Here is a 12,463-nt window from a genome sequence, read left to right as displayed (position 1 = left end):
TGGACTATAAAGGAGTGGAAGAACACAGGAGAGCATCATATACAATGATATGGTACACAGATGGCTCCAAAACAAATGAAGGAACCGGATCAGGCGTTTTCTGTACAAGCCTAAAACATGAGCAATCAAACTCATTAGGAAAGTACACTTCGCTCTTTCAAGCAGAAATACATGCCATCAGTGCTTGTGTCTGGGAAAATCTTAAAAAAGGTTGCACTGGTAAGAAAAATCCTCATAAGATCTGTTAGTCAAGCATCACCTGAAGTAGATTATTTAGATGTGCTTAAGATCAAAATTCTAGCTTTTCCAGGTGTGAAGCAAGGTGGCTTACTTTTGTGTTTCTTTTTCATTAACTAGATGATTATTCAGAAATAGAAGGCTTGGATAAGATGAAACTTCTAGCTTTTTGAGGTGCATTGGAAGCTTTTTTTAGCAATAAAGCAAGGTGCCTTTCATGGCCCACTTTTTTTTCTCCTTATTCATTAACTATATTATTTAGATCGAGAAGGAGTGTTTGAGATCAAAATTCTAGCTTTTTGAGGTGTAAAGCAAGGTTCCTTTCTTAGACCATTTTTATTTTCCTTATTCGTTAAGTAGAAGATTATTTAGGTAGAAAAGATATATAAACAAGTATATTTATTAAAACGTTTTTCCATACTAAGAAATAAAAATTTTGGACAGAAGATTATTAAAAGAAATGCGACACATTAGATCTGATGTCAATTCACTAAATTTGAGAAGTGATATCAATAATCTTAGCGCCCTCTACAGTTGCCTAATTTAAGAAGAAGAAGAAGAAAACTAACTTTATTCTGGGACTGGTGCCCCCTAAGAATAATGTGTAAAAGATGTGTAAAGATTGTGGATATGGTGAAGATCAAAAGTCTACTTTTTCAGGAGTGAAGGAAGGTGGCTTATTCAGCCTACTTCTTTTTTATTAACTAGGTGATTATTCAGAAAGAGCAGCGCTGGCTAAGATGAAATTTCTAGCTTTTCGAGGTGCATTGAAAGATTGTTCAGCAATAAAGTGCCTTTCACAGTCCACTTTTATTTTCCTCATTTGTTAACTAGAATATTATTTAGATTGAAAAGGTGTGTTTAAGATCAAAATTCTACCTTTTCTGGATGGTGTAGTTTTTTCAGGTGAGAAACGAGGTGCTAAAATCAGCTCAATTTTATTCTCCTTATTCTTTAAGTAGAAGAATATTTGGACAGAGATTGGTTAAGATGCAAATTCTAGCTTTTTCAGGTGTGAAGGAAGGTGGCTTATTCAGCCCACTTTTGTTTATTCTATTAATAGATGATTATTCAGAAAGAGAAGGCCTAGCTAACATGATACTTCTAGATTTTTGAGGTGCATTGCAAACTTTTTCAACAAGGTATTTTCTCGGTCCATTTTTATTCTTATTCATTAACTAGATAGCTGAGGTCGAATTAAGATCAACATTCCAGCTTTTCTAGGTAGCATTGATATATGAATATCAAGTCTATCAGACCTATAGTAGATATTCTCATTAAAATATTATACAATTTGTAGTTACAAAGCAATGTTGGAAAATTATATACAATTTAAGTTGGGAGATTCCTCTCAGTTATGAAAGGCTATAATTTTGTAAGATTTGTAATGTTTATATGTTTTTTCCATAGACAAATCCATTTTGGAGTACTTTTGTTTGAATTGAGGACCTTCCAACAATGACTCGACGTGTTAATGTCTTAGCTATTGCAGCAATTTATTTTATTTTAATAATTTTGATTAATTAAGTTATAAATTTAATAACAAAAATTTGCTGAAACTTCGCAAGAACACTTTAATATTTTTTGTTTTGATTACATTCAACCAATAAAAACTAGTGCAATCTAAATTGTCCAATATGGAAATAAAAAAGGAGAATAAAAAAAAAAGAAATAATATAATAACAAGATTTATAAGATTCATACAAAAAGTAAATGTTTAAAAATGCACTACACTACGAAAGAATCTGATTAAAAAATGTAATCTTTATTTTATATATCACAGCATCATTTTCTTAATCATCCTATTATTTTCTCTAATTTGCTTAATGAAATTCCTAATCACATCTTGTGTAGAAATTCATTGTGAGAGTGGAAGATAATCATACTTTTTGGTTAAGGTTATTATACAGCATAGAAATTATGTGTGTGCAGGCAATTACGTGGGTTAAAACCTGCCTTTATGCAATTGTTTCAAGTTTAATGACTTAATTTTTTTTAACCAATGTTTATTGAGCGAAAATTTCATTATATCATATTTTTTTCTAGACATAAAAATACAAATTGAGGCAACAAATTAAAATCATAAGTTACAAAAATAATTACATCGATGTTACCGTTTTACGTATGAAATATATCTTTAATAATAGGTAGTAATAATAAAGTAATTAACAAAAAAAAAAAAAAAACTGTATATTGACAATGGAATTATGCTACTCTTCTCGTTTTTCCAGACTTTAGTCCCTGTTCGTTGTGATATTATTTGCTCGTGACCATGCGCTTCTACGTCCTCTGAAAAAATGTAGAAAAACAGAAAATAAATTTTTAAAACAATTTGGAAAAACTTACCCTACTGGACTAGTTAAATCAATTATATCAACCCTTCGACGGCTGCTGGTTTCTACTCTACTTGTCTGTACATTCCTGAAATTATTGAAATAGGATGATTCGTTAAAAAAAAACATAGAGAATTATTGCAATCTCGACTCACGCAGAATAAGGACCTCCTCGCCTCCGTACCCCACGTCTAGGCCGGGGGGTGCCTCGTCTTGCGTTGTGGTGAGAAGCTATCGATATAACCTCGTTAACGTTCGCAACTCTATCTCTAATGATTTCCTTCCGTCTATTAACAAAACTATTCCCGAGCAAAGGCGCAACCCTTTCTATGAATTTGTCAACAAGTAAATTGTGCGTTTCGTGTTTTATTTTTGTCCTACACTCAGGACATTCCTTTTTTTTCTTTTTCCACTCGTTGAGACAAGCTTTACAAAGCGTGTGTTTACAATTGAGTATAGTCGCCTGTAAATTATTACAATTATGTATTAAACAAAAATCTGATAAAAAATCAATATTTTATTATTTTACCTCAAACATTATATCACTACACACACAACAAGACAGTTCTTGTTCCACCATCATAAGCACTTGGCTATTGTATTTTTCTTTTTCCTCAGCCATTTTTAAAATAATGCCTTCTAGCTCATTTATTTTAGAGTTCTTATCATCTAGATCCGTCTTTATAGCTTCATATTCTATAAAATTGATATAATTCCCACATCCATCCATACAATTGGAGTCATCATTGTTTTTATTTTCTATTCCTAATCCAAACAAATTTGAACTTAATTTTTGTTTATATCAATCTTTTTTTTTCTAAACTAGATGGAATGATTTGATAAAATTCAATATACTTACGCTGTTTTTATTAAGAAAAAGAATTCATATATGAATTTAGTAGCTATTATTGACTAATAATTAGTTTAATTAATTATACCTTTTATCTTGTTTGAGATGAAAAAGCTAGTGTCACGAGTGGGATTCGAACCTATGACCTTCAGCTCAATACGCCTCTAACCACTTGAGCTATCGTGACTTCTCGTGACACTAGATTTTTTCATCTTAACCAAGACCTTAGATGAAAAGTATAATTAATTAATTAAATTTTAATATTTGATCGGATTATAAGACGTAATATCATAGACAAACGAGAATTTTATTTCCGAGAGCTGGTGGCCGGTTTTGGAGAATATTGTTAGTTAAGGATGGCTCCTGTATATTGCAGATTCTTGATTTTATCATTATAAAAATAGTATTAAATTTGTCATTGATAATTTGTTGATAAATGATTTCTCAATCCTGTAACTTTTCAACAATACAGATAATAAATGTATATTTTTTAGCGACCGGTTGTTCAATATTTTCTTAAAGTTGTGCGGAGTGATGGGGAATGAAATATTTTAGAAAAACACCTTTTTAATTTTTGTTGATGATGTTTCAACCTTTATTTAGATCATTTTCAGGGCCTGGGCGAATTACAAAACATACGTTGATTGTAAAAACTACAATGCAAACGTAAATAATATAAATTTTGAACCGAGTATTTCATATTCACAAAAGTGTCGTGTTATTCTTGTTTGTTTCGCATGAAATTGTTGCGAAACGTAAATTTGTATTGTGCTCTTTTTATAAGATTATGGCCAGGGTGGAGAACTCGGTAAATCTTGGAAATTTTCATTGATCGTAGACGATTTTATTTGACCCAAAGGAATTCAAGAATTCACGTTTCACAACAATTTCACATGAAACAAACACGGCTCCACTAGAATAACACCACACTTTATTTGAGTACGAAATACTCGGCCCAAAATTTATATTATTTACATCTATATTGCATTTTTTCTAATCAATGTATGTTTTGTAATTCACCCAGGCCCTGAAGATGACCCGAATAAAGGTTGAAACATCATCAACAAAAATGAAAAAGGTGTTTTTCTAAACTTCTTCCTGACCACTTCTCACGACTTCAACGAACTACAGGATAATTTTTCTAACCAGCTCAGTTTCTTCAAAAATACACGAGATGAGCTCGTTTCATTATAATTCCCCCCCCTTTAAAATTTAATATTAATATGAGTAAAAAAATGACAATTACTTGGAACAAATTTATTTCCTGCTTTTCCTTCCAATTTTGTTGTTGGTGTCTTTTTAAAATTAATTCTTTTGTTTTATCGAATCGTTTTTGTAAACATGACCTAATTTTATTCTCTGTTTGACATTCCACAAACGAAAATGACATTGAGGTATGAAATTACGGCAATATTGCAAAATAATCATAGATGAAAATTTACAGTCATCAAAAACATTGTGTTTACAATTTGGAAAAATTATTCATTCACAATTGACCAACAAATTAAGCGAGTTTTTCAATAGAATTGTCTGATTTCTTTATTACCCACCCCTGTTAAAAAAGCTGAAATGCTGACACCAAAACAGCGAGGTCTGGCAGATCAAAAATGACTACAAATGACCAAGGTAAACAATCATTTTTACCTAAAAAATGGATTTACTGATGGGGATTTTTTAGTACTTTTCAATTAATCAAAGTATTTGAGCTTGCTTTTCTAGTGTGAGGAAGCAAAGCCCAGGTTTGATGAATATTTTGTTTCACCAATACACCTCTGTCAAGAAGGACCTGGGGTCACCCACTATGAGGTATCAAATGCAAGGTACTCAATGCACGTCAAAGATCGTGAGAGTCGGATACAATTAAATCAGTCATCTGAGCCTGGAGGTTAATTCTTCCTGGAGGAGTCATCAGAAAAGGGCCTCCAATGGCTAAACCAAACCCACGACCCCGCATGAACACCATATAAGACTGCTCGACCTTTTAAAATGAACATAACCCGGACATAAAAGAAGAGAGATCAGTTTTGTCATTTTCAAGTACGAGTTAAAATTATAAGTAGAAAATAAATAGGAGTGATAACTATTTGAGATTTTATCTGTTTAAAATTTTGTTTTGTACTATTTTCGATCTTTTTTTAAAGATTGGTACCTGTGTTTTTCCCTATTTTATTATACCAAAACAGTCACTCTCCTTCAGTTAAATATATCCTTACCCAGATGACAAGTCACAAGTTGCCTATGACCTCATCACATCTTGAATCTTTTGTACATTCCCTAAAACATTACTCTCCACACTATTCCCTTTTCTGTGGAAATACTCAAAAATAATCTTTTTCCCTAAACTCGGCAAACCAGGCTATAGTGAATCTTCCTACTGTCCAGCCCCCTCTAAAAATATTTGACAAGCTTGTCTCGGAGGTACTTCTGGCACGTGTTCAATGAATAGCTGAATAGAGCAAACCTTGGAGGATAAAAATTAACTAAAACAAATGCATGACATTAACCAAAGCAAAACTCACATAATATTTCAGGTGTGAAGCAAGGTGCCTTACTTAGACCACTTTTATTCTCCTTATTTGTTAACCAGAATATTATTCAGATAGAAAAGGTGTTTAAGATCAAAATTCTAGCTTTTCCAGATGTGAAGTAAGGTGGTTACTTTTGTGTTTCTTTTTCATTAACTAGAGGATTATTAAGAAATAGAAGGCCTGGATAAGATGAAACTTCTAGCTTTTCGAGGTGCACTGGAAGCTTTTTTTTTAGCAATAAACTATAATATTATATAATAAAAGTAAAACTCCTCACATAACATTCCTCAACAACATTTCTATTCTTAAAACCGACTTGGGTTCTTGATGCAAGTTTAATGTGGAACTGGCACATAGAAATAAAAAGACAAGAACTGATGCTTCAGACTACTGTATAAACTACGTGGATACAAATCTAACATGTTGACAAATATATGGGCTAAACATACCAATATCAATGAATTCCTTCCAATATAAAGTCCTCAAAATTCTACGGTACATACTATGCCTCCACAACGATCTCAAAATCCCCACCAAATTTTCTGTCCGCAATAAACTCTCTACCCACCTGACGCCACTAGCCCAATCCATAATATAATCCATCCCTATAATCCTGTCAGGTGGCTAATGCAGACCCCAGGAACATCCTCACCAAGGAATAGCCCTTCAACCATATTCATCGTTTACAGGAGGAAATTTAATTACTTAACATTTTTTCTTTATGTGAATTCTTCTAATAAGAGAAGTTTGACAGTGTAAGATTTATATAAAATCCAATTTAAATATTTATTAACAATAATAATAAAATGAAAATCTCATAAGTGACCAACTGTAAAAAGAATGCTCGCAGGTTAACTATTGAAACGATCATTTTTTTACTCGCCCTAGTATAATACTAAAAATAAATTCAATAAAGTTCATGCTTTAAATAAAAATCAATATAAGTTACCTTTACTCCTTACTAGTGGGCTTTCTGATAACATTTTGGATAATTCCTGCAAATATCAAAATCGAGTTAAATTTGTCTGAAGACCGACACTCAGAAGGGATAGAAATTACATCTCGGTCATCTGACATTCTGTTGATTTCCTCGACACATTCGTGAAGCAATGTGTAATTTTCCTTGCATTGGGACAGCAGCATGGTTTTATCCACTTCGAGTTGAACGATCCGGTCCATCAATTCCTTATTTTTGTTCCTTAAATTCTTAGTGTCAAGTTCACATTTGTTGGCCCTTTCGTTTGATTCCGTGACCTGGGCGTTCAATTCTTCGCTGAAATGAAAGAATAATGTTTCACTAGTAGGAAAAACTGACTAAGATCTATATAAAAAAAAGAGAAGCAACAGAAGAGATCGGTCGAGTATGCTGTACAAGCAAATTTTGTGATTTCTTGTACAGCGTTGTTTAATTGTTAAGGCAACAATTAAAATATCTGAATTAGCGAGTAATTAACAATACAAAAAATAAATACATGGTAGTCTCAGCGTTGGAATCAAGGAGGAAAGAATTTTAAGATGCAAATCAACAGTGACTAACTGGTTAGTCGTTAATAGTCCTAGATTTAGTAGTTCTGCCATTAGTTTCTGTTTCCTTTGATGAATATCCTGGGCTGTTTAAACCCAGGAACTATTTTTTATCAATTTTCTAATAGATCTTTGTTTTTGGCAGTTTGGCCACAAAAGCGTACAGGTATCCTCTGTGAACTTTCCTTGCCCAATTTATAAGACTATTCGTCACCCCTCAGCCCTGGTAAATTTTGTTGTTGTACCCAATGTCTGACCGAGCCCTAATAACAGACAGCAGAACATATTTTAGCCTGTTTTTTTTGGGAGGGGAGGTTGATAGTTTGATAAAGAATTATGAAAATCCTTTCCTTGTGACCTAAATAGATTCATTGTAGAACCCCTATAAATTATAGTCATGCTTCAGAAAATGTGTTTTTTCCTATAAAGGGCACACACAAATCTCAGCCAATGAAAGACAACCAATATATCAGGCCAATTGTTGGTCATCCTCATCTCAAACCAAGAGGTTGGGGCCAAGGGATTCGGCCATGTGCAATCGTGTTCGACATAACCCTTTTGATATTACCGCCATTAGTCTGAACCTTGATCAAGGCCAACCGCTTCATTGGCTTTGATTCACCACCCATACACATTAAGTAAACCATGGCCAAAAAAGCAGTTGGGTGTCTTTTGTTGGCCAAAATTTACTTATTTAATAAGAAAAAGCGCACTTTCCAAGGCTTGGATATAATTTATGTTACCTACCTGCCACAATAAATCTCTTTAGGCTGCAATAGAGGAANGAAGAAGGGGAAAACCAAAAAACACTAGATGTTGTAAATTGTATAAAAACTTGTAATTACGAACGTATTCTATTGGTTGTTCATCCTCCATTTTTATTAAGACACAAACACAATTCAACAGAACACAAACACAGATCTCTTTGTCAAATGCAAAGAACTTGTGTGGAACGGGACAGCAATGCAGTACGCTGGATGCGCTGAAAACACAAGGTCATGTGTCATACACAGCCGGGCCGACTCTTGCAAAATATTCTCGGCAGCCGATTTTTGACTGACTGTGCATGGCACGGTACAGTGTTGGCTGGTGACGGAACCGTGTATTGGGCATTTTCTAATACTAACTGATGTAAAGAATATTTGTTTGCATGTGTCGGTACGGTTGCGGTCCTAGTATGATACGTTCTAGTGGGCAAAGACCTTTAAGACTAAGCACTTTCCTTGGTGTCTTTTCACAGACCTCTTTTGGTGTGAGAAAATTCCTGCCAAAGCGAGTGTACAGTAAACGGCCATAGTGCTTTACATTCATAAAGGTATGTGCTGATGTCATGGTCTTCCTGACAGAATCGGCATGTTTCTGTCTCTGCTCTGCCCATCTTCACATTATTAAATTATCTGTGGACTAATAAAAGTAAATTGTCCTCAAGGTCTTCTGATTAATAAATATAGAGGACTGGGGAAAAGAAGCTACCTGGATGAGCTTAAGATGGGGAGCTTAAGTGTTTGTACACGAAGAGGATGACAAATTGGCCGAGGAAAGTTCGATGAGGACACCTATTAGCCCTGAAACCTTTTGAGGGCAAAATGCCAAAAACACGGGTCAAAAAATTTATCAAAGGACCATTGCAGAAACTACAGTTGAACTACTAAATATAGGATGTGCTAGGACCTGAATAATATTTGGACTGCTGACTGGACTTTGCAGACTCTGGAGGCCTATGTATAGATTCGGAGTGGCAGAAACAAGCCTGTGTGGATAACCAAGAAGAAAAAGAAACAGCGGAACGTAGACCGAGAATCTTGGGATAGGAAATGCCAGGGCCTGAAGGAAACACACGGGAGCCCTTGAAAAAGGTTTGGGGTCTGGTGAAAAGCCTTAGGCTGCTCGTCCATTGGAACCGAACTACGACGGCTGTTCAACAGCCGAACTATTTGACCAAATGGACGACCGGCAATATAGTCGAACGCCGTCACCCACTGTAGCCGATTTTCGTCAGTTCACGACACAGCCCAAATGGATGTAGATTTGTTGCTGCTCGAAAATTGTTAGTTTACATACAAATGGAATGAAAGAAATAAACAAAAATATTGGAAGTTCCATTTCTAAAGCTATCCTTGACCACAGTTTACGCTGGACATCTCTCCGATGATAGAGTGGATCACGCATGTCCCAAGAGCCTGCTCCTCAACCGCACTTATCAATTTTTCACAATCCATCGAAATGAAAACGAAACGAAAAGGTAAGCAAAAAGCAAAGAACGGCGTTAAACAATGGTGAGCGTTTGATGTCACGTGATTGACAGTTGAAGTCAAAGTAACCCTTCAGCCGAATAGGACTGGAAAATCCAACTTTATTTGGATCGGAATGTGCTTCGGCCGTACACGGACCAACCCGACCGAACGAATTGGTTCTAATTGGACGCGTGCTCATTCGTTTCTTCGCTTTTGGATCAACCAGCCCTATTCAGCCGTGCAAGTTCGGCTGAAAACGGCTCCAGTGGACGGCCTACCTTAAGCTTAACTCTAGATAATTTAAAAAAAGCATTATACCATTGCTAATTGCAGTGAGCAGGTTGTAAAGAGGCCGGCTCCTATATAATCTATAATAAAACCTAAGTTCTTGAACTGTAAAAGTGGATTAAAAGGAAAACTTACACTTTTATCAAAGTCGCTTGATAGTTATCTTTCAGCTCTTTTAACTGATCAGCATGGTCATGCTTGTTTACCTCTAAAGTTTCATTTCTGCTAAAACAAACAATACGGTGTAATTTATTACTACGACCCGAGGCTAAATCGAACTCACAGTCTTTTCCTTTTGATCCCTGAGAAAAGAAAGTATTCTTGTAGAGAGGAGAAGAACGACAACTCGATGCTGGGATAATTGGCGAACGATATGACATCCCCGTTTCTCAACTCGACAGGCTCTTCGACTTTTTTATTGTTGACCAGAGTCGTTTTCAACGCACTCTTAAAAAAAAATAAAATAAAATAAAATATCTGCAATTAAATTGGTAAAAGTGTGGTTCGTCCTACTAGATTCGTTATTTTCCAACCGCCGGATTTTTCAAAGATGCACTGCTTCCGTGAAATGTACTGCGATGGAATGTCAAGATCCGATTCCAAATTCCTACCGATTAAAAACTGAAACGAAATTAGACAGAGGTATAAGATTGAAATTATCGGAAATAAGAAAGAAAAAAGAGGAAAAAAAAGTGGTGTTTTTAATATATAAACATCTATTTAATTGGTCAAACAAGGATTAAATGTCTCTCTAACAAAACCCAAAATTATCATTTTTCATACATTTCAGTCTCACTGTTAAAAAAACAAAATAAAATTAAAATAAATGAACGCATATACAAACCTTAGAAGTTCGAAAGTGGAACATTTTGGACGAACATAAATCTGAAAGCACAGGGAGTTCTTCCGAACTCATTTTCGACAATGTAGAAAAATAAAGGGAATCGAATAATAAGGAATAATTCGACTTAAGTCTACCCTTTAAAATTAATTAATAAAACACCATTGTTCACGTGATGGGGACTTGATTCGGACTTCATTCAGGCTTGACGATGGTCGGCATCTTCGTTGGAAACCTAAGTGCAAGCAGAATCGTGCTTTTTTGTTTAGGCAAACTGAAGCAGAATTAAAGCCGCCTTCTGGGAAGAAGAGTGTGAACTGGGAAGCAGACGAAAAACTACCAAGCACCAACCTGCCTATAAACAATCCAAAACAATGCTCAACGTGCGCAGACTGGTGAAACGTCACTACATTCAATTTGTGACCAAATAAAATTTACATTTCAAATAATAAATGCAAAACTTCTCTATCACCTCATCCTGTTTAATATATTCATTAATAGGTACATTACCCAAGAAACCCACACTTACAAGTGACTATCACCTTATTAATATTCTTCCAAATCCGAAATAAACTATCCAAATCATTTGAGAAGATTTTATTTAGACAAATATCCTTATTTATTGACTCCCATGCCATTCTAGCCTCTTTTCTGAGAGTATTAAAAACTGGGGTATGAAACAGTTCCCACGGACACAGGCAATCAAAAAAGTTTGTTAAGGAAATCAAACCAGCAGAATCGAAATGGCTTCTCTAACTCAAGGAAGGGAATTAGGAGGCTGATAGGTATTCTGACGGGCCATTGAGCACTGAGAAGACACCTCTTCGTAATGAGTATTCTACCAGATCCCTTTTGCCATTTTTGCAAAATAAAAGAAGAAACGGCAAGGCACTAGCTCGCTGAGTAGGTCTAGATTTGAAAGTTTTGAAGGAGAGGACATCACCAAATCACTCCCTGAGATTAAATGGTCCAAAATCTTGGGGTTGGTGAACAGGTCCAAGACCGTTTTATGCAGGACACGTGAGCCGACCAAGTCCCGGTCCTTTTAGAGATGGGGTACGAGTCTACCCAGGCATTTAACCCCTTGGGCTTTTTAATCTGGATTCATAAATTTCATAGCTGTTAGACAGCCCTTCTCATAATCTCAAATGACATTCGCCTAAGCATTGATGATAATAAGCTTACTATTAAATTTTATGTTTATCCTATTATTTACAAAGTTGTTGTTCTTGTAATCTGTGGTCAGGTATTTTTTTTAAATTTTTTTTAACTGGTTGTTTTGTTCCATGTTTGTCAAAAACCAGACTACAAGTGTACTATTACCGTACAACTTAATTTTTCCAATTCATTCAGCTTCATAAATCATAATTTGCTGAATTAGGTACTTTTGGTTTTTCTTATACTGCTCCTAATCTTATCTCCTTCTTACTGGCAGAACTCGGAGAGTGAACTCTTCACATTCTATCTCCTCCTGTCTCTCAATTTCAGGTGGTGTACCCCAAGGTTCTATACTCTTTTCCATGTTACTAAATAATCTTACATTAAATGCCCTGAAAGCAACATTTCTGAAGCTGCAAGCTACTCAATTGTGAACTTCATTCTATTAAAAAAAAAAAAAAAAAAAAAAA

At 34.9% G+C, this 12,463-nt stretch overlaps 1 protein-coding gene across 2 annotated transcripts; it reads right to left on the bottom strand.

Annotated features, from left to right (window-relative positions):
• Window positions 1–1,986: 1,986 nt before the first annotated feature.
• Window positions 1,987–11,202, bottom strand: LOC106670080 (E3 ubiquitin-protein ligase rnf8-like). 2 transcript variants are annotated; one of them, XM_014400092.2, is made up of 10 exons: window positions 10,839–11,202; window positions 10,508–10,615; window positions 10,278–10,441; window positions 10,130–10,216; window positions 7,008–7,221; window positions 6,898–6,943; window positions 3,100–3,266; window positions 2,726–3,033; window positions 2,584–2,658; window positions 1,987–2,526 (listed from the first exon to the last, which is right to left on the bottom strand). In XM_014400092.2, exons 1-10 carry the CDS (start codon window positions 10,908–10,910, stop codon window positions 2,472–2,474), a joined length of 1,296 nt encoding a protein of 431 aa, XP_014255578.1. In that variant the 5' UTR covers window positions 10,911–11,202; the 3' UTR covers window positions 1,987–2,471. The 2 variants fall into 2 exon arrangements, with proteins under 2 accessions (XP_014255578.1, XP_014255577.1); XM_014400091.2 differs by having other exon boundaries at window positions 3,100–3,335; window positions 10,839–11,201.
• Between the last annotated feature and the right edge of the window lie 1,261 nt (window positions 11,203–12,463).

Source organism: Cimex lectularius, unplaced genomic scaffold (assembly GCF_000648675.2).
Source record: "Cimex lectularius strain Harlan isolate CLEC.00 unplaced genomic scaffold, Clec_2.1 scaffold49, whole genome shotgun sequence".
NCBI lineage: Eukaryota > Metazoa > Arthropoda > Insecta > Hemiptera > Cimicidae > Cimex > Cimex lectularius.
This window is presented reverse-complemented; position numbering and strand designations above follow the sequence as displayed.